Here is a 19,912-nt window from a genome sequence, read left to right on the forward strand (position 1 = left end):
GTCTTTGAAACTAATTTTACCAGGCAGTTGAGACTACCTCTAGATTTCAGATGTAGAAGCAAAAGGAACTAAATCCGGAAAGAATTGTTGTCAGAGTAAGGTTACTCTGAATTAGAATAATAATAATAAATAAAGGCCCTCCCGTTGATCGTCGATTTGCTCGAGCGGGCCCAGTAACATCTCCATTGGAGACTTTGTTGTTACTGTGTCTGGCATATCGAATACTCTCGGTAGCTTGCCGGGCTCTCTGAGAGGGGCGGAGGAATCGAACTCGGGTCGGCCATGATGGCCGCTTGTAAGGCGAACGCCCTACCCGCTGTGCTAGAATAAGAGCAATAATAAAAATAATTCTAACAATAATGCCAGTTAAATATAAATTGTTAGCACCTTCTATGCCACTCTCTTTTTGGTAGCAATTCCTATATTTATGTATTTATTTTGGTTTGGGGGGCCACACTCAAAGGTGCTCAAGGCTTACTCCTGGCTCTGTGCTTGGAAATCACTCCTGGTGTGGTTTAGGGAACCACATGTGGTGTCAGAGATCTAGCCAGGGTCATCCATGTGCAAGACAAGTGCCTTAACCTTTGAACTATATCTCAGGCCCTAGCACTCTTAATTGTAAGTAACCTTGGAAAGAAAATGTCTCAGCCTTGCCTGGGCACAACCCATCATTTATAATAATCAGCACAACTAAGGATGATCTGCTTCCCAAATGGTTTTCTTGGAAAGTATGACATTATAGAAATTTAGTTTTACTTTAGTTTAAAATTTAATTTATATTATTAAACTTGTGTCTTAAGAGGTCACAAACTTTCGAATAAAATATGACATCAGCTTAAATGAAACCACAGTCTATGCCTGGGATAAATAATAACCAGGGCTGGTTCATCAAGTTGAAAAGTAAATTGGATTCAGTGTCATCAAATTGGAGCTCCATCTCGAGTCCTGTGAGGTTTCACACGGGCAATGTCACTTATCCCAATAATAACAGACCCCTTGCACAGACCTAGTTAGGACAAGGCTGAACACGGTAGAGTGCAAGAGTTCTATGTTCTTATGTAAACAGACACCAAAGAGAGATTGATGCTGAGGTGGAAGAAACTATCTTCTCCTGGTCTGTTGGTTCTGATGCCAATGGGTACAAAGAGGCCTTTTTTCTGGGCTAAGCTTTGTGGTCCATTCCCCAGAAAACACGATGCTATTACTTCTGTGCTACTACAGAGAAAACTACATAAATGATGGTCCTTTTGCATTTTTGTTTGACATTTGTGCCACAGTTCAAGTCAGAGATGTGTTTTCAGCATTATTATGGCTCCTGTGAATTGTGGGAGTGGCCATAGAACTAGGACCCTCACAATTTAAGTGGTTTGATTCGCCTGGAGCAGCCATCTGGAACATGGAGCATCTTGGAAGCTTATCCCTCCTCTCAAACTAAATGCACATGCTGAACTCTGTCTCACACCAAGATGCTCACTCCTCCCTAATCTTCCAGTCCAGGGCAGTGTGGATACCAGCTTCAACTTTCTCCTGGGCTCTGTCCTGAGCTCTATCCAGTGTACCTTCCCCTACAGGCCCTGAAAACCCCCAGTGCACTAGCTAACCTCAATCCTTCTGTGCCCTATAAATGTGAGACTCTGAGTGGTGATAGTGAAGAATAGGAACTGCATCAGCCTCTATTCCCATGTTTCATCACGTCCCCAGAATGAGCTCCCTTGGGAATACAGGGCATGCTTACCATCCTAACGTCTGAATCATATTTCTGTATTGGTTTTGATGGTGCTATGCATTTCAGTCTCTAGATCATCTCTGGATCTTTCCTAAATTTACTTTAACAAATACATCAATTGAATAGCTGTGATGGTCAATTTTTAAAGCCCTCTCTATCAAATGCTTTAACCTTCCTTGCCAGAGGACATAGAAAAATCTTTGTCAAGTGTTCAGCATTGTTCTTCCACAGACAACAAATTTTTAAACGTCTGTTTCTTCAAGGCCAAGGAGATAGCTCAAAGGACTGGATTGCATGTTTTGCATGTGGAAACCCTGGGTTTTGATCCCCAGCACCACATGATATTCTGAGAACTGTTGGGAGTGATCCCCAAACATCAAGCAGGAGAAAGCCCCTGAATATCGCAAGTTGTGATTCCAAAATCAAAACAAACAGAACAAAATTCACTTCTTCACCTTTTCTTCAAAGATCTTTTTTTCTGAGGTTCTCTTCAAGCTTTTCTCTGACCCTTCACCCAGGTTGGCTTTTTCCAGAAGTTCATATGTGTGGGTACAGGACCCCTTAGTCCTACACACAGAACTCTCAGAATTCTTCTGCCCTGTCTCAGAGACCCTTCAGGGATGTGATAAACTCGCTGGTGCTCCAAAGTGCACGAGTGCAGAAGAAAGTCTTGTGTTTTCTCCAGAGTCTTATAAGAATCTGATTCCTACAGGCACACTGTAGCTATCAAACAGAGTGACTGTGCCTGTAGGATTCCAGAATGTTCTGTAATAGCAAAAACCACATATGAGCCCAGAACTGTAATTAGCTTGCACCCTGTAGGATCTCACTCTCCTATGACAAGATGAATTTTATTCTAATTGCACATGAGGAAACAGCACAGAAATCCAACATCACCCACACACATGCAAGTCCCATTTCTCCTGTGATATATCTGTTTCACTCTCCTATAATCGTAGATGGCATAAACTCCCAGGATGAAACCAGCATCTAGAGCTCCTACTCAGTTCCAGTATACTTTAGGAATCAAAACAAGCATGCAAAGGTTTTTGCAAAAGATTATCATTGACAATCTCAGCTTTTACAAGGGCTACACGTCAATTTATTCCAAAGGACAGAGACACAAAGTTTTTCTACCCTAGAGATCCAGCTGTGGTGACGAAATTGTTCCATTTTTGGTCTGGAGGGCACAGAACTCACTGCCCTCTAGCCCAGAGTGTTGGCTTCCTGCTGTTCAGGCCATTTCATCTAAGACTGTCCATCACCCAAGACCCTAGCCTTTCCTCCCTAGAGAATTCAAGAATTCTAAAACTGTTGGCCATGTTTCCAAAATGTATAAAATACCAAGTAAATATACAGTGAGCCCCTATATTATATTAGTGATCACATCTTTTGGGTGATGTATCTTCTGTCTAGAAAAATGTTCATCAGTAGAATACAATCCTTGTCATCCCAGAACCCTAGAAGCCTGGTAAATTTACTAAATACTAACTGACCAAATTATGAGTAGGGGAAGTTATCAGGGAGAAGGATTCCCCAAGCAAAGGAGCAGCATTAGAATATGGCAACAACTCCCAAATCAAAGTGCATTTGACAAAATGTGAATAGCTCAGTGCCACTGGAGTTGGGGGTATAAGTGCATGCCAGAGTCTTTAAATAGAACTTGGATTGAGGAATCTGCTGAATTCATGATAAAGGATATAAACTAAACTCTCTAGACCACAGGGACCCCTCTCCTCCAAAAAATGGAGTGACTAGCAACATAAAGTGCTAAGAGATGTGTGTGAGTGGCATTTAAAGCTCACTTGGGAGGGTAGGGTGAGATCCAGGAGATGATTTGGGGTGGGTGAGTGAAAGCAGTGGGGAAGGAACTAGGTGGCCAGGGAGGTGCTGCTCTTTGCAAAGAAACAGGACAGACTCAAAGGTGCAGAGGCAAAGGTAGGAAGGCCCAGGGAGTGAAAATTCCTGAGCTACACAGTTGGATGAATAGTGACGTTCTTTGAGATCCAGAAGCTGACCAGACAGAAGTTGTAAGTTTAAATGCATTAATTTACATTCAGCAAAGCCCAGGAGGAGAGGGGTGGCAGGAGACACAGTGTTAGAATCACTCATGCCTGAGCCATTGGAACGCAGGGAAAAGTGAAGTGGTGGGGACAGGAGTCACACATTTTACAAAATGGAAACTGGGCTCAAAAGCTAAGAATTCTCCTAAGCCAGTCTTGGAACTCAAGAGAGAAGAAGAACCATTTGTGAATCCACTGACGGGGGCATTTGAGGTCTAGCAGAAGTAGAAAGTGACTGAGTGACCTTATCATGTTGTCCTTTGGCTCCTAAAGGAGAAATCGCAAATAGAGACCAAGTAGGAAGGAAGATGAAGAAGCCAGAGGTGTTTGTGTCCTGGTTCTGAATCATCCTCCCTGGTACTGGACTGGAGGACATAGGTCTCCCCCCCCCAACCCCCGCACGCTGGGACATAGGAAAGGAAGCAGATCTACAGAGCAGACGGCACAGAAACCCCACCTCACGGTGCCCGACACCACATCTGAAGCCTTTTTCTCCCGCACTGCTCCTGCCTGCCGACTGCCAGATGGTTCTGAGCCTGGAATTCTGTCAGAGGGCTCCAGGCGGGGGTTGGTTTGGTATCATAAGATGGGTTTCATTTCTATGTCTCAGGCATAAAAAGTTTCTAAATGTTGATCAGGGCTCCACTCCACTATTCTTAAAGTGCAGTGGGTGGGTGAGAAAAATGCACTCATTTCCTTCACATGTGAAAATCCACAAGTAGAATGAAATCACCAGTGCAGCTGCAAGCAAGACCAGAGGGCCTGAATCTGGGCAGATTGATAGCATGGAGTGCCCGGTGTCAGACCTTTGAGCATGGACATGGTCAAGGTCAGTGCGTTGGTAGCAGAGGACATGGAGGAACTCGGGCTAGAGTCAAGTCTACAAGCTTGAGCTTGGCCACAGCACCGTAGGCTGGGAAGGAAGCCACCCATGGGAGAATCGGATGGGCAGAGTAGCCCGACTGCATGAGAAAGCACAAAGGCTTTCTCAGCCACAAGAGCTGTGGAGGCATGTGGAAGACTAGAGGCAGCTGTGGACAAGAGCTGAAGAGCCACCGATGGTCACACTGCACAGGAACCAGGAGCATCCATCCATGGCAAAGCATCACAGTGACCACAGTACCCAGGATGGAGCCTTCTGGAATCAAGAACCGGACAGCTGGACAGGCGGTAGTGTAAGTGGTAGAAAGTACAGATGCTGCTTGGCAAATTCATAGTAAAGAAGAGCTGGGAGAGAAAGGAAGCAGGTGGAGAGAGGTCAGCCTCCCCTCTGTTTTGCAGTAAATGGAAGAGATGGAGGAGCAGCAGAGAGAAACAGGCCATTGGCCATGGGCGACTGGTACTGATGGAATCAAGACAGGAAAGCGAGTTTCTATATTGGCATCCCAGTGCCTTGGCAGGTCCTGGAGACCCCCTCACCCTTCTCTGCCTATGGACACTGCTTTTTCTCAGGAACAGCCAGTTCAGCCCATAGCACAGTCAGAAAGTTCTGAGGAAACGAGTGGATGAGTGAAGGGTGATGGGAGAGGATCATGCCCTTCCCTGACTGGGAATCAGCATGCTTGGGAAAAAAATCAGAACTCACCAGAAAAAACATTCCCCCCAAGCTTGGGGAGCGGACGATGAGCAGCTGGAGCTGGCATGAATTCAGGATTTGGTTCACGGTGGAGGTCTCCATGAGTCAAGGCATCGAAGAAAACATCTCAAATTCAGGACCAAGAATTCTGTACCTTTTGTATGTTCTATGAGACACCTGCATATATAATGGCTCGAGGCTGGTCTATTGTGGACAGAAAATAGATCAATGAGTATTTTTCTATTCCCATGGGAAGTTTGCCTTCAGGTAGAGCTGGACATCTGTTACCCAAAACTCTGAAAATAAAATAAAACAAACATGTTTGACTGCCAGCATTCATGCAGCAGAGATAGTCAGAAGCCACACACTTCGTGCATTTGGGAATGGACCATACTCCTGGACAGAATGCAGGAGCCCAGGCTCTCAGAAACCAGTGCCAGGAAAGAGAACTTGCAGGTGCGTGGTTCTTAGAGTGCCCCCAGCTTCCCTTTCTCGGCTCCTTTTCAGCCAGTAACACCTGGCTGCCCAAGCTCCCAGAGGCTGCTCTCTGCTCCTTGCCTGCAGGCCTGTCTAGTTCCCTTGCAAAGGCTTTGACCGGGATGCTATGGATTTTGTTTCCATGCCATGAAGCACCGGCTTCTGCAGAGAATTCCATCAAAGACCTGTGTGTGCCATTGGCCTTGAATTACAAACTGAGATTGCCAAGCAGCGAGGGAAGGAGGTGGAGAGAAGGAAGAAGTGGGCTAGAAATCATTTCAGAACCGAACTGGAAGGCCCTGGACACTTCGGTAGCGGCATGGTGCTATACCTGTACAACTACACCACACACGTTATTAACACTATTGGAACCATGTTATCAGAACTGGGATGATTTTTTTAAATGACATTTAAAAAAAATTCTTTTCAAAAAGTGCCATTTGTGAAGGAAGCTCTCAGAATTAATTAAGTGTGGGATTCTTTCTGAATAGACGCTTCTGCTTTAGCCTTTCAGGTTGCCCGAGAGCTAAGAAAAGTGGCATCCGGATAGCACAGAGCAAAGAAGATAAAGAAGACCAGGAGCCAATCAGGTGCGCGAGCATGTGGGAGCCCAGCGGGGCTGTGGGCAGGGCAGCACCCTGAGGTGGTGCGTGTCAGCGAAGGGGTGCAGAGGCCTGCATGGGCATTCCTTAAGAAGCCACCCAATTGCAGTGACAGGTTTAAATGCAAAAAGAGAGAGAGAGTACAGAAGGTAGGGTATTTATTTGCCTTGAAACATGGCCATTCCTGGTTAGATCCTTGGTATCCCATAGGGTTCCCCAAGTCCAGCCTACCAGGAGTGATCCCTGAGAGCAGAGCAAGAAATAAGCCCTGAGCACTGTCCTGTGTGACCAAAACTAAGTCAATTTTAAACCCAAACCCAGCATATCTGCAAATTGAAAAACATCATCTCTCATGCTACAGTTGTTGAAGCCCGTGAGTAGCCAGAATCATAAGAGACTGCTCTCTGCATCCCTATCTAAGCACCCTCTACTGAGCATAGTTCCAGGCACTGGAAAAGGCAGATTCATGGTAGTTTTAGCCCTCACAGCAAAAGAAGTGCACATTTTGCTGCCTCGGTTATGTACGAATAAAAATCAGTTGTGTTCAGCCTCCCCTGAAGATAGTCTGACGCCTGTATTTCCTGCAGGAAGAACATCAGCCCACCCTAACCAGTCTACAGGGGGTAGGGCGCTTGCCTTGAACACAGCCAATCCCGGTTCATTCCTCGGCATCCCATATGGTCACCAGACCCCCCACCAGGAGTAATTCCTGAGCACAGAGCCAGGAGTAACCCCTGAGCATCACCAAGTGTGGCCCATAACCAATAAATAAATATATATACACACATAACATATTTTCACACAAAAATAACAAAAGAAAACTGTCCTGTTGGTGAAGTTTGTACACCATTCCAGAAGTTTTAGTTAAATATTGATCTCTGGGGCTTGAAATCCTCTCTGACACTGAGGTTTGTCCTCTGGAGAATACCACGAAGCAAATGCTCTCTGGCGCTTGGAGAGAATACAGGTGTCTAGAATCACCTTTTAAAAAATAAACCCGCGATTTCCCGCCGACTTTACAGTTTTCCACCATGAAGGCTATGATTTTCCATGCCCAAAGTGGGATCTTTTCCACAGTCTCTGCCTCTTGCCGCGTTCCGGAGGGTGAACTGCTCCATCGTACCACCGGGTGGCGACGTGCGACTGCGCTCTGCCGTCCTCTCCTTTTGTGCGCATAGCGCGCGGTGGTGGGGCGTGGGACTTGATTTAGAGTCGCCAGGTATACTCCTGATGGCACCATCATAAAGTGCATTTCCTTTGTCTGCCGCCCAGATGTCCCGTGCCGGGCTGTGACGGCCAGGGCCACATCACCGGGAAGTATGCCTCCCACCGCAGCGCGTCGGGGTGCCCGTTGGCGGCCAAGAGGCAAAAGGATGGGTACCTCAATGGCTCGCAGTTCTCCTGGAAGTCGGTCAAGACGGAGGGCATGTCATGCCCCACGCCGGGATGCGATGGCTCGGGACACGTCAGCGGCAGCTTCCTTACACACCGGAGGTGAGTGCGCCCACGGGGCTGCGTGCACTGCAGCGCGGGGCAGGGGGATCCCCTTCTGGGGAGCGCGTGCGTACAGCTTTGAATCCATCACCCACGTTGGCCAAATTTACCACCCACGTTTGCAAAGACGTCAATACCCAAACTCATGACCTGCCAAAGTGGCGAGGGGGGCGTGGGGAGAAGAAACTATCTTTAACGTTACCTGGAACAGCACAAACTCGCTTTCAATAAAGACCACGGTTTCAGGAGTCTTTCATCAGCATTCTTAGTCACATTTTAATCTCACACATGCACTAGTGCCTATAGATTTAGTCACAAATTTGGGGTGACTAGAGCAGGCAGCTACCACCTGAGAAAAAGGGGGTACAATAGCGTTGACACAGGGACCACATTCTGAATGTCTGGCCCAAAGATATGAGGAAGTTAATGAAAGATATCGCCAACCTTTTTCATTTGCTTCATCTTTAAAAAAAACAGGTGGTTGGACACAGTAGTGCTGCATTGTAGCACCGTTCTCCTGTTGTTCATCGATTTGCTTGAGCAGGCCCAGTAATGTCTCCATTGTGAGACTTGTTGTTACTGTGTTTGGCATATTGAATACGTTACAGGTAGCTTGCCAGGCTTTGCTGTGAGGGCAAGATACTCTTGGTAGCTTGGTAGCTTGCGGGCTCTCTGAGAGGGGCTGAGGAATCGAACCCGGCTCAGCCGGGCTGGCCACACACAAGGCAAAAAGCCCAAGTGTTTCCCTTGTACACAGTCAACTGGGCTCAGTCCCTGCACAACATATAGTCGCTCGAGGCAGCCAGGAGTAACTCCTGAACTGAAGACTGTGGCCTAAAAACCAAAAGGAAAAGATTTCCACCTTCAATAAAGAAAAAGAATAAAGACGGGGCCAGGAAGACAGTACAATGGGCGGGGTGCTTGCTTGCCGTGCATAGAGCTGGCCCAGGTTTAATTTCCAGTGCACCCCCCGGTCCCTTGTGCCTGGCCAGAAGTGATCCCTGAGCACAGAGCCAGGAGTGAGCCCTGAGCACTGCCGGGTGTGGCCCAATACAAAGAAAGAAAAGCTGCACGTAGGTGATCCTCAGGGAAGCCTGTTCTTTGAGTCCAATGGTGTGGGGCAGGCTCACCATAGAAGATTTAAGGATCAAGGGATGGTAGTACCGCTGGGCCACAGAGCACCCTGGAGTCAGTCTGGGTTTCCCGGAAGCCAGCCTAGGAAAGGACAGGCCGGAGGAAATCAGCACACAATCCACGCAGTTCCCGGGGCTCCGGGCAGCGAGGCCCTGTTGTTCTGTGGGGCCCTTTCCTGCACAAGCAAACACTGTGTGTCTCGGTCAGCTGGGGACAGCATCTCCCACCCAGAACGAGATGCAGCTGTCAGGGGAACATGTCTGGAGGAAGAGAGAAACCAGAGCCTTCAAAGCTTTTTTTTTTTTTAACAGCACTATAAGAGAAATTCCTACTCAGGTAGAGAACTCTGATCTACAAGATCCCAAAGAGGGAAAGTGAGGCCCTTCCTTCCAGCAGCCTCCCTTGCACACTTCCAGAACAGGCAGGTGCCAGAAGTGCCCTGAGGACAGCCTGGCCTCATCCTCCTTCAGGGAACACATACCCTGAAACATTTCTTTTTCTTCGTATGCAAACAGAGCACAGTGCCTCATAGATTTGCCTAGACAGACAAGGCCTTTCCCATCCCGTGTGTATGCCAGGTTCTAGCAGGGGTTGGGCCTGACCCTGGACACATAAATTTCTCCACAGCTGCCTCCATTTCCCCAGGAGAGAGTGCTCTGGCCTGCACAGGGCTGTTCATTCCTTTCTAAACTTGGTTCTTCCAAGAACTCTGGTAAACATCTTTCTGCAGACATCTGCGTGTCCCTGTGCAAGCTTATCTTCGGGATGCAATCCTAGAAGCAAAAATGTTCATGTTTCATCTTGAGAGAGAGTGCCCCAAAATGCCCTCCAGAAATTCCTATTAAAATTTTGTTTTGCCTGTCATAGATTTTTTTTATTAATTTGTAAATGCATTCACCATGCCTTACAAAGGTGTTGATAGCAGAATTTCAAGCTTTCACTCTTTTAACTTCAAAGTTACCAAGTGTCAACATTCCTCCACCAATGATTCAAGGTCCCCTTCCTTTTCCCCTACCACCCCCCTAGAAAACTCGTCTTTTTTTTTAAATTCCTTGTTGTAGTTTGGGTCACCTACTCATAGTAATATGTATAAAATATGCAGGCATATTTAATACCTATGTTTCACTCTCAGACACAAATGGAAACAAACTCCCTCTCTCTGGTTAAACATCAGCATTCTGGGCCTTTAAAAATGCTTCAGAAAAGAAGCATTTTTAGAAAAGTTCTAGGTTTGTAGAGTTTGTTCCTGCTCCAGACCTCTTGATGAAACTATTGCACTATGAGCAGAATAGCCCTCTGTGAGGCTGGGGCGATAATAGAGCACTCACTCTTCCTTGCCCTCGGCCAACCTCTTTCTATTTTTTTTGTTCTTCCTGGGCCACACCCAGTGGTACACAGGGGTTACTCCTGGCGGTGCTCCAGGGACCATAGGGAATGCTGGGAATTGGACCCCAGTCGACCATATGCAAGGCAAACGCCATACCCGCTGGCCAACACCATTCTATTCCCAGCAACAAATAAGCTTTCCTGAGCTCCACTGGGGCTACTTCTGAGCACAGAGCTGATAATAGCCCCTGAGCACCTCCAGGTGTGGCCCAAATTACCAGCCGCTCACCCTACACCGCCCCCCTCCCCCAATAATACCTAAAAGAAATAGCTTTTCTTAAAGAGCTCATTCCAGGGCTGGAGCGATAGCACAGCGGTAGTGCGTTTGCCTTGCACGCAGCCAACATGGCCGACCCGAGTTCGATTCCTCCGCCCCTCTTGGAGAGCCCGGCAAGCTACCGAGAGTATCTCGCCCGCACAGCAGCCTGGCAAGCTCCCTGTGACATATTCGATATGCCAAACACAGTAACAACAAAGTCTCCAATGGAGACGTTACTGGGCCCGCTCGAGCAAATCCAGGGATTGTATTGTCTAGAAATTTCTTTCTGCTACCCATCCCAACACTGGCTTGCTCAGACCAGGGTACAGCTCAAGTAGGGTGTGGGCTGCATGTCCTGGACCTGAGGAGCAAGCAGGACCACACGCCTTCCAGGTGCCCAAGGCTGTGAAGCTTGCAGATTGTGTTCTTTCTTATCTGCAGCCCAGCGCAAGACAGAAATCTGGGAAATGCACAGCTATTCATGGTGTCTGGCCATCTCTGCCACATTTCCGCAGGCTCTCTGCAAAGAGAGGGGAGTTGGGTGAAGTGGAAACTTGGGGCCAGGCTGTGGTGGGGATGATCACCCCAACAGAAATAACTTGCTGAGGCTAGAAACCTGTCTCCTGCCTCCACCTGGTGCCATGGACTGTGGCCCATCGGACTGTGGCCCATCCCTCTGTCTTGTGCCCACCCCATCTCCCCAGGGCCGGGCAGCCTTTCTGTGGCAGATCCCAGGCTGGAGCCTCCAGGGCATGCACCTGTCCTAGGCACCAAAGTCTGTGCTCCATAGTGTCACTCAAGGGCATTATGAGCCTCGGGAGGGGCCGGGGGAGGTGCAGGCAGTTTGGCTCAGGCCCTTCTGCTGGGAACTGGTGCATGGATGATGGTGCTTCATTCCCCTGGAAAAGCTTCCTGAGTACAGTCTGGGCTGCTCCATCTGGTTATCTCTGAGTGTGAAAGGGGAACCCCTGGGCCTGGAGCAAAGGGCACGGCCCACTGGAGTCCAGTGAACTGCCCCCCGGCTGGTAGGCGTCAGTGTGTCTGTGCAGGGAGGAAACCGGGCCATGGGCCATGTGGGCCAGGGGAGGAATAGGCAGGGAGCAGAGGGCACTGCATTTTTCATTTAGGTGTGGTGGGAAACACAGTTTACCACAGTCAATGTTTTCAGGTGCACAATTCTGGGGCCTTAAATTCCTTCATTGACTTGTGCAGCCAGCCTCAACCTCCACTGCCAGAACTCTGTTACTCTGTGTGCGTGCGTGCGTGTGTGTGTGTGTGTGTGTGTGTGTGTGTATGGGTGGATGAGTATGCGTGTGTGCCTCTGTGTGTGTGTGTGTGTGTATGGGTGGGTGGGTGTGCATGTGTGCCTTTGTGTGTGTGCATGTGTGTGTGCTCACATGCACATCTCCCCAGAATACTTTAGGGATGCTCAGCCCAACTATGTGGGCCTGAAAATTCAGGGCTTGACCTGTCAGAGTAGCATTGTTTAGGTTCGGGGTGCACAGGACACCCCAGGATACTACCAGGATCCTTATGCAGTGCTGGGATCCAACTCAGAGTCTCCAGAGTATGTAAGACCTTAGCTCCAGACCCAGCTTTTTCCAGCATCCAGAGATTTTTTTTTATCTCCCCGAAGTAGTTTTGTCCCTTCTAAATAACCTTCTCTTCAGATGGGGGCAGGGAGCACTCCTGCTTTGTATGAGCAATTCCCGGTGACTTGGGTTGGAATGATCACATGACACCCTCTTCCTGGGATGATTGTCAGCCTTGGGCACATGGCACCTCATTCCCTCCTCCTGCAGCCAAGGGTGCTTCCCTTGGGAAACCCTTTCTCTGGGCTCACACTTCCCTGTGAGTCAGGCTCATGTTGTGCATCAAAGTGTAAAGCTTGTGAGCTGGGCAAAAAGGTGTCTGAGCATGCACAGAAGCCAGCAGAGGCCCAAGCTCTCTCTCCCCAGGGCTCCCTAGCATCTACTGGCTCTCCCCAAAACCTTTAAGCCTAGGCCTGAGGAGCCCCTGCAGAGACCCCCTTGGAACGTTGCAAAACATCCCATGTGCTAGGAAAACAGAGACTTTTAGCCACTAGGGGAAAACATATCTTTCTCATTTTCTCCCTCTCTGCCCTCAAGTTTTTGACAACCAAATCACACATCATCGTTTTCTAACAAGGCCAAAGTATAGGCTGAAGGTAAAGCATGCTCAGGTCTGTGATTTCTTCACAAACATGCTCACCCTCATTTCCTTCTCAGAGAGGCTCCCCCAGTATCCAGGGACAAGAAAGTGGGACCTCCACTCAGGGCCACCTTTGTCATGGCCACCCAGAGTGAGGGCTGCTCAATCCTAGGGCTGCAGAGCGCTTGTCAGGCAGGAAGATCCATCCCCTTCCCCACCTTACCTCTGAACAGAGCTACTTGAAAGGAAATAGAAAATGCTTCGATTTAGCTCCAGAATTGTCTAGATCTTTCTAGAAGAAAGGTCTTTCTAGTGTTAAATGAAAAAAAAATGTAGTCACCATGCAAACTCTTTCTTTCTCCTATGAATTGGGCAAACATCTCTTATTAAACCTGCTCCTCATGCACACACAGTAAGACTCAGACGCTTTGTTTTCCTAATTCCAAATAGAAGCGCATACTCTGTGTCAGCAAGCCAAAAACAAAATCAACAACAAAGGAATGCCAGGCAATGTAGCCCATCCTGAAGGATGCTGGAAAATATAGCCCAAGACGAGCAAACCATTAACCATCCTACCTTTCCACAAGGCTGAGCTGCAATTATTTTCACAAACACATGCATAAAATGTCACATCCTGGGATCTGTATGACTCCCACTTATAGAGATGAGAAAGCTAATGCCAGGAAACAGATAATGTTCCCATGAACACATGGTCAGTCAAGCAAAAGCTGGCGTACAACCCAGGCCTGGCCAATTGTCTCCATCCATAGACCACCTGCAACCTACTTATCTCTATACTGACAAGACCCAGCGTAGGACTTGCTGAGAGCCTGTTTCAAATAATTATCGCTGTTGAAGGCACACAGCTTTTTCACTCGGCTTCAATTAGATCTCTTAATCTAAAGGAAGTCCTTCCTCTCCCTCTAGTAGCTATGAACTTGGCTGTTCTCACAAAGACCACACATACAGCCAGAGTTCACCAAAAGAAGGTCAACTAGTTTTATACTCCAGAACTTCTCTGATGACAAATACAAATACCACTGTTTCAGGGTTTTTTGGTTTGAAAGTGTTTGGGGGTGCTTTTTTTAAAATTTTTTAAATTTTTTGGCTTTTTTGGTTTACACCCCATGATGTTCAGGAATTACACCTAGCAGTTCTCTGGGGACCATATGCAATACCAAGAATTGAACTTGGGTCTACCTCATGCGAAACTAATGCCCTACCCACCATACTATTTCTCTAGCCCCAGGACTAGCAATTGTGATCCAGGTTGCAGATGAATCTTGGGTACCGCTACAAAGGATTGCTCCCCCTGCAGTGCTTGGTATGGCCCTGGAAGCTTCGATCTGCAGGGGCAACCTCTGTGTCTTTTTCTCACTCTAAGGCCTTTCCTGCTGCTTCTGCTACTGACAGGAAGCAGATTGAAGGCACAGGGAGGCTATGCTGAAGGCCAGGGATGGTCTCTGCTTTAGGCTGCATACTGAAAACCTCTGCTTCATTGTCCAACATGAAAAGGAAGGTCTCCTCCACTAGGGCTCACCTCATTATTGAAGAGGAGGGAAAGAGGGTCAAGGTGAGCCCACTCCAGAGGGAGGGGACATGCTGCAAAGCTGAGAACAGGGAGCACTTTATCCAGGCTATGTTGCAGGCTGGCTCAGGTCCCGCTGGATTCCCACTGTAGGAAACCAACCATGCCCCCATTTCCCCCCTCTCCAAGTTGGCTGCCTTCCTGCTTACTAGGGAGAACCCTCATTGCCTGCCCCCACCCCCACCCCCAAATTCAGGCATCCTCAGCCTGTTCTCTGGCCCTGGGTCTGTTTTGTTGTGAGGCAGCCATGCTGAAAATGCCACTCTGTGTAGGCTCTATGGGAATATGGAGCTCCCAACCCCCCGAGGAGGAGGGGGATGCTGGAGCTTGCTGGGAAGCATTTCTGTCCTTTGTGCGAGGAGGCCTCTGGGCTTAGAGAGGAGCATCCCACAGGCCTTGAAGAGGAGAATATTCACTGGATCCTGCAGTGAACCCCACACCGAGAAATGCCACCTTGTCACCCCACCATCCTCATAGCTTCCACTCACTGCGCATCCTTGATGTGTGCAATGGCCTGACTAGTCCCATCATCTTTCAAGAAAGCCTTTGGAAGCCAGGTTGATTGAGCATGTGCTTTGCATGTGCTTTGGTCTGGATCCCCAGCACCTCCTAGATTCCCTGAATCTGGCCGGGACTAATCCCTAAGCACAGCCAAATGTGCCCCCTCCCAGGAAGGCCAGCCTTTGGATGACTTGGATTTCCTCTCCTCTAGTTGTCAGCTTCTGCTGATCTCCTGGCCCCAGATACAAACCCCCATTCCAACCTGAGGCTAATGGCTGACCCTGAAGACCTCTGGCTTTCTCATCTCTGGATTAAGTATTTTATAGAACCCCATCTGGGAATGAAAAATTCAGTTTCAATATTCATCTTGAGAGGGAACCTCAAAGGTACCATGAAAGGACGCAAGTGGGAGATCCCTGGTGTTTGCCAGGGTGGGCGTACCCTGTGAGTGGTCAGTTATGGTCTGACATGCACGGGTACATCACACTGGCCCCACAGCCGCCCGTGGACAGAGCAGGCAGCGATGCTCTGAGCTGTGTTCTCTTTCCTAACTGGCTTTCTTGCCAGTTTTCACTAAAGGGCTACAAAGTCTAGGAAATGGATCTGGGAGCACAGTCCTATGTCCAGGCCTGAGCCCCACAGAGGAGAAGAATAGGTGGTGTGAACTCTGCTCTCAGCACTGGGACTTGTGGTGAAACTCACTAGCAGGCTCTGGATTCAAGTTCCAGTGGCCTTCCAAGGAAAATAGTGAAGCTACTCTTCCTGCGCTGTGCCTAAGGCCTCCTTACTGCTGCAGAAAGGTTGCCCGGGACTGTCTTCTGGTTATGCTCACATATGCTGTGAAGCAGAGCTGGGTCTTTGCACCTCATCACTCAGAAAACAGCATTTATCTCCTGCTCTACTTGTATCCTATAGAAGCTCCATATTCTACACCAATCTGTTTCTGAGACCATGCAGGAAGGGACATTCCAGAAGTCAAGAACAAAGAGCTCTGCTGTGCTCAGGACATGCATATACAGGCTCCATGGTTTCAGACAAATGGGGAAGCGAGGGAGCCCCAATGGGCCATATATTTTTGGGAAAATGGATTGAAGTCTCATCTGCAAAATACTAGTACAGCCTTCCAAAAATAATAACGTGCATCACATCTAAGATCTTGTTGTTAGCTGGTCTTGAAATTACCCTTGGAGGGGATACTCAATTTGTTTGGGACCCAAACTAAAAGCACCCTGAGCCACTACAGAGGAGGGCCACATCCCCTGGTTAGCTTGTAACACTATAGCAGAGGGATCAGGACTTGGTTTGCTGTGTTTGGGTTGGGGGCAGCACATACCCGGCCATTGACAGGAATAGGGCTTCCTCCGGGCAAGGCATGTGGAGCCTTGCCACATGCCTCACTGGAGCCACATTCTGGGTCCAGAACACTGTCTTTCAGATCACAGGTTCAGCTTGCACAGGGTCATAAGATGTCACATGAGACTGGGGACTTTGGCCACAGAGGTCTGCGCTGGCCTGTGCTATGGGGCGCTGTGTGGCCAAGGTTCCCTCTCCTTCCCCCCTTTCTGGAAGCCTTGTCGCTCTGCTGCCCTCAGCACTCCTGCCCAGGAGCTCCTCCAGGACTCCAGTTTACACTCGCTGCAGCCCTTTCTCATTGCTTCTCTCCAGAACTCTGACCCTGCCCAGGCCATGTGCAGAACCAGTGGAGGTGGAGCTCATGAGTGGGTTCAGGCAGCTGCACTCCTGAAACCGAGACTGCACCTCTGAGTCTGTGATCCTGGCACGGTGGGGTCCCCTAGATTCTGACCTCTTTCCCCACACGTCCCTGCTGCTTGAGGCAACCCAAAGTAAAAGCTTTCATTCATTCACAGACTGGTTCTAGTCACATGATAAGAGAATAGAGGTCCAGAGAGAGCTCAGCATCAGCAGGTGGACCGGGGATACATCCCTGGCATCCAGGGTCCCCTGAGCATTATCAGGTATGAGGAGAGAGAAAGATAGAGACAGACAGACTGACAGACTGACAGGCAGACACAGAGACACACAGACAGAATTAAAATCTTATAGGAAAATGGAAAACGAGCTGCACTCAGAAATAGTGAGCAATGGGGCTGGAGAGATAACACAGCGGGTAGGGCGTTTGCCTTGCATCCGGTTGACCTGGGTTCAATTCCTGGCATCCCAAATGGTCCACACAAACACCGCCAGGAGTGATTTCTGAGTTCAGAGCCAGGAGTAACCCCTGTGCATCTCTGGGTGTGAATCAAAAAGCAAAAGAAAAAAAAAGAAATAGTAAACAAATCAGATTGTGCTCGTTTTCTAGACTACCCTCAAAAACAACACAAATGTATCCTCTCAAATCCAAGTGTGCTAAGTGGGAAATCAAGCCCTGGGCAGGGCTGGCCCTCTCTGGGGTCTCTGGGGTTTCCCTCCTGTGGGCATCCCTCCAGTCTCTGGCTGCTTCATCACATGATCACATGACTCACTGGGTCTGTGTCTTCTCTCCAGGACACAGGGCGTGGGCTCCAGAGATGATCCATATCACTTGATGTTTTGCTAATACCTACTTCCAAATAAGTACTGGAGGGCTGGACGCAGAGCTGGGTCCCTGTGCCAGCTCTCCTTCCAAATAGGACTGGAGAGCTGGCAGGTTAAGGGACTTGCCTTGTGTGTAGCCAACCCTGGTTCAATCCCCAACATCGGATCAGGTTCCCAAGTATCGTCAGGAATGATCCCTGAGCACAGATACAGGAATATTCCCTAAGTGTGACACTGGGTATAACTGCCCCCCACAAAAAAATGAATAAGATGCCTGAGATATAGATAGTAAGCAAGTAAGGGTTTTTTTCCTTAAGTATGGTCGACCTGAGTTCAATCCCCAGCACCACATATGGGCCCCTGAGCCTGCCAGAAATGATTCTGAACATAGAGCTAGGAATAATTCCTGAACACAGACTGATGTGCCCACCCTCAATCCCCCCTAAAAAAGCAACCCCCCCAAGAGTGTACAATTACAAAATCGCAGGTTTTGTGGTTAGGGTGTCAACATTTTAGTTGTAGTGCGCAATGCATCCAGGCAACGAATAACTTTCTGTTTAGTGCTGTATTTCCAGCAAGACAAAACCAGAGCTGGCTTCTTCAGTGTCTGTGCAGATGAAAGTCCCATGTCAGCAGCAGAGACTCACCAAGAGGCGCTGAGAAGACCCTCCCCATAATACACGGGTTGTGAGGGTCTTCTGGGGACTCCTCTCTACTACCCCACTCCATCCCCACCCCTATTGACTCTTGGAACTTCCACACCTGAGTCTCCTTTGTCTCTGGGGAAAGATCTGCTCCCTTAGGAGAGACCCCAAGGAAATTCCAGCAACCCTTCTGCATTCCTCCACCTCCTGCTGCCACCCTGGGGATTTCCTTGGTGAGGGGGTGGCCACACCTTATCAAGACATCTGTATCTCAAACACATGGGGTGTGTCGCTGAGGGAGAGGAGGTGGGTGCTGGGCATAGCCTGAGTGCTCAGCCAAAAGAAGCTGCAGACAATAGCACAAACCACAGTAAAAGGGGCTCAGAGCCCACAGCACCTGCTGCAGGAAGCGACCCTGGGGTGAGTCCTATTCCTGCACCATAGGCCTCTGTGCAGGGGGGAAACCATCGTCCTGAAAAATCCACAAAATGAAAATGAAAGGGAGCAGAGCACTCCATTCCACCTACAGAGAACTGGGGCTTGCGACGCTGAAGGAGGCACTGGAGCCAGGACCATCGCTATAGCTTCCTGGTTCCGGGGGACGCAGGGATGGAGGCAGAGCAGAGACAGGAGGGGAGCCAGGAGGAGGAGCCCCCACCTCCACAGAGGAGGACTCCTGGGACCCTGCAGTGGGGTTCAGGGCCAGGGCAGAACCAGGGAGTGTCTGACACTCTCCTCCTGCCCTGCCCTTTCCCTTAGGGCTTGCTGCAGGGAACAGGGCTTACCACACACTTGCTGGGGTGCTCCACTCTTGGTTGCAGTGCTCCCCAGCATTCACAGTTCAGCTGGAGATCTCTCACACAGGCTGATTGTAGCATGTGGGGAGAAGATGTGGGATGCACAGCTGGCCACTGTGCTCACACGTCTTCGGCGCAGTGCTCAGGCATGCTCCACTGTGCACGGCTGGTTGCACATACAGGTCTCCAACAGCAGAGCCGCAGGGACTGCTCAGTGCATAGGACAGAGATGGCATGGTCCCACTCTGGTGAGTCAAAAGCTTTTTGCCATTGAGCCATCCCTGGGATGCCCTACTTGAGAACCTTGACCCAAAGGAGCTGGACTCCAGAGGGCCTGCCACACACTGTCCCTCACTCCATGGAAGAAGGAAGGCCCTGACTGTGATGCAGGCCATCAGGAGCAAAGCCTTTTCTGAGAACAGTGAAGTGTGGGTGCCCACGGGAAACACTATGGGCACTGAGCCCCCTAGACTTGCATCCGTGCACCACCCTGCAACCTGAGATGGAGAGAAAGGCCAGAGCTGCTGATTCAGGGAATGGGAATGATGGACAGAGTGACAGCCATTCAAGAATGTAGACGTGGGGAGCCCCCTTAGGCGGGTCCAGGATGGGGCTAAGCAGTAGCTCTCTTGCCTTGCCTTGGCCAAGGCTGAGAGTTTGATTCTCTGCACCGCCCACATAACTGAGTGCTATCTTGGCCATGTCCTTGGCGATCCACCCTGGCACCACAAGCGTGCCATCAGTGAGCACTGTCACCAGGTGTGGAACCCCTGTATTCCACACCAGCAACAGCAAAAGGAAAAGAGAAAGCACAAAGCTAAGTGTCAATATTAAAACAACAACAACAAGTTTTCTAAGAAAGCACAATAATAATGCAACAGAGATTAAAATAAACTTAAAACTCAGAGAAAAGGAGCCAGAGAGATAGCCCAGCAGATAAAATGCTTGACTTGAATAC

General features: G+C 49.0%; 1 protein-coding gene across 22 annotated transcripts in view; it reads left to right on the forward strand.

The window, feature by feature from the left end:
- MYT1L (myelin transcription factor 1 like) overlaps positions 1 to 19,912 on the forward strand; it is a 501,918-nt gene that overhangs the window by 459,498 nt on the left and 22,508 nt on the right. For 20 of the 22 annotated variants that reach the window (XM_056128242.1, XM_056128237.1, XM_056128238.1 and 17 more), the window contains 2 exons: positions 6,349 to 6,432; positions 7,717 to 7,938. In XM_056128242.1, the coding sequence (XP_055984217.1) occupies positions 6,349 to 6,432; positions 7,717 to 7,938 (306 nt within the window). The remainder of the gene's footprint in view (positions 1 to 6,348; positions 6,433 to 7,716; positions 7,939 to 19,912) is intronic. The other 2 variants (XM_056128293.1, XM_056128334.1) reach the window with 1 other exon arrangement.

Source organism: Sorex fumeus, unplaced genomic scaffold (genome assembly GCF_029834395.1).
Source record: "Sorex fumeus unplaced genomic scaffold, SorFum_2.1 ptg000006l, whole genome shotgun sequence".
Classification (NCBI taxonomy): domain Eukaryota; kingdom Metazoa; phylum Chordata; class Mammalia; order Eulipotyphla; family Soricidae; genus Sorex; species Sorex fumeus.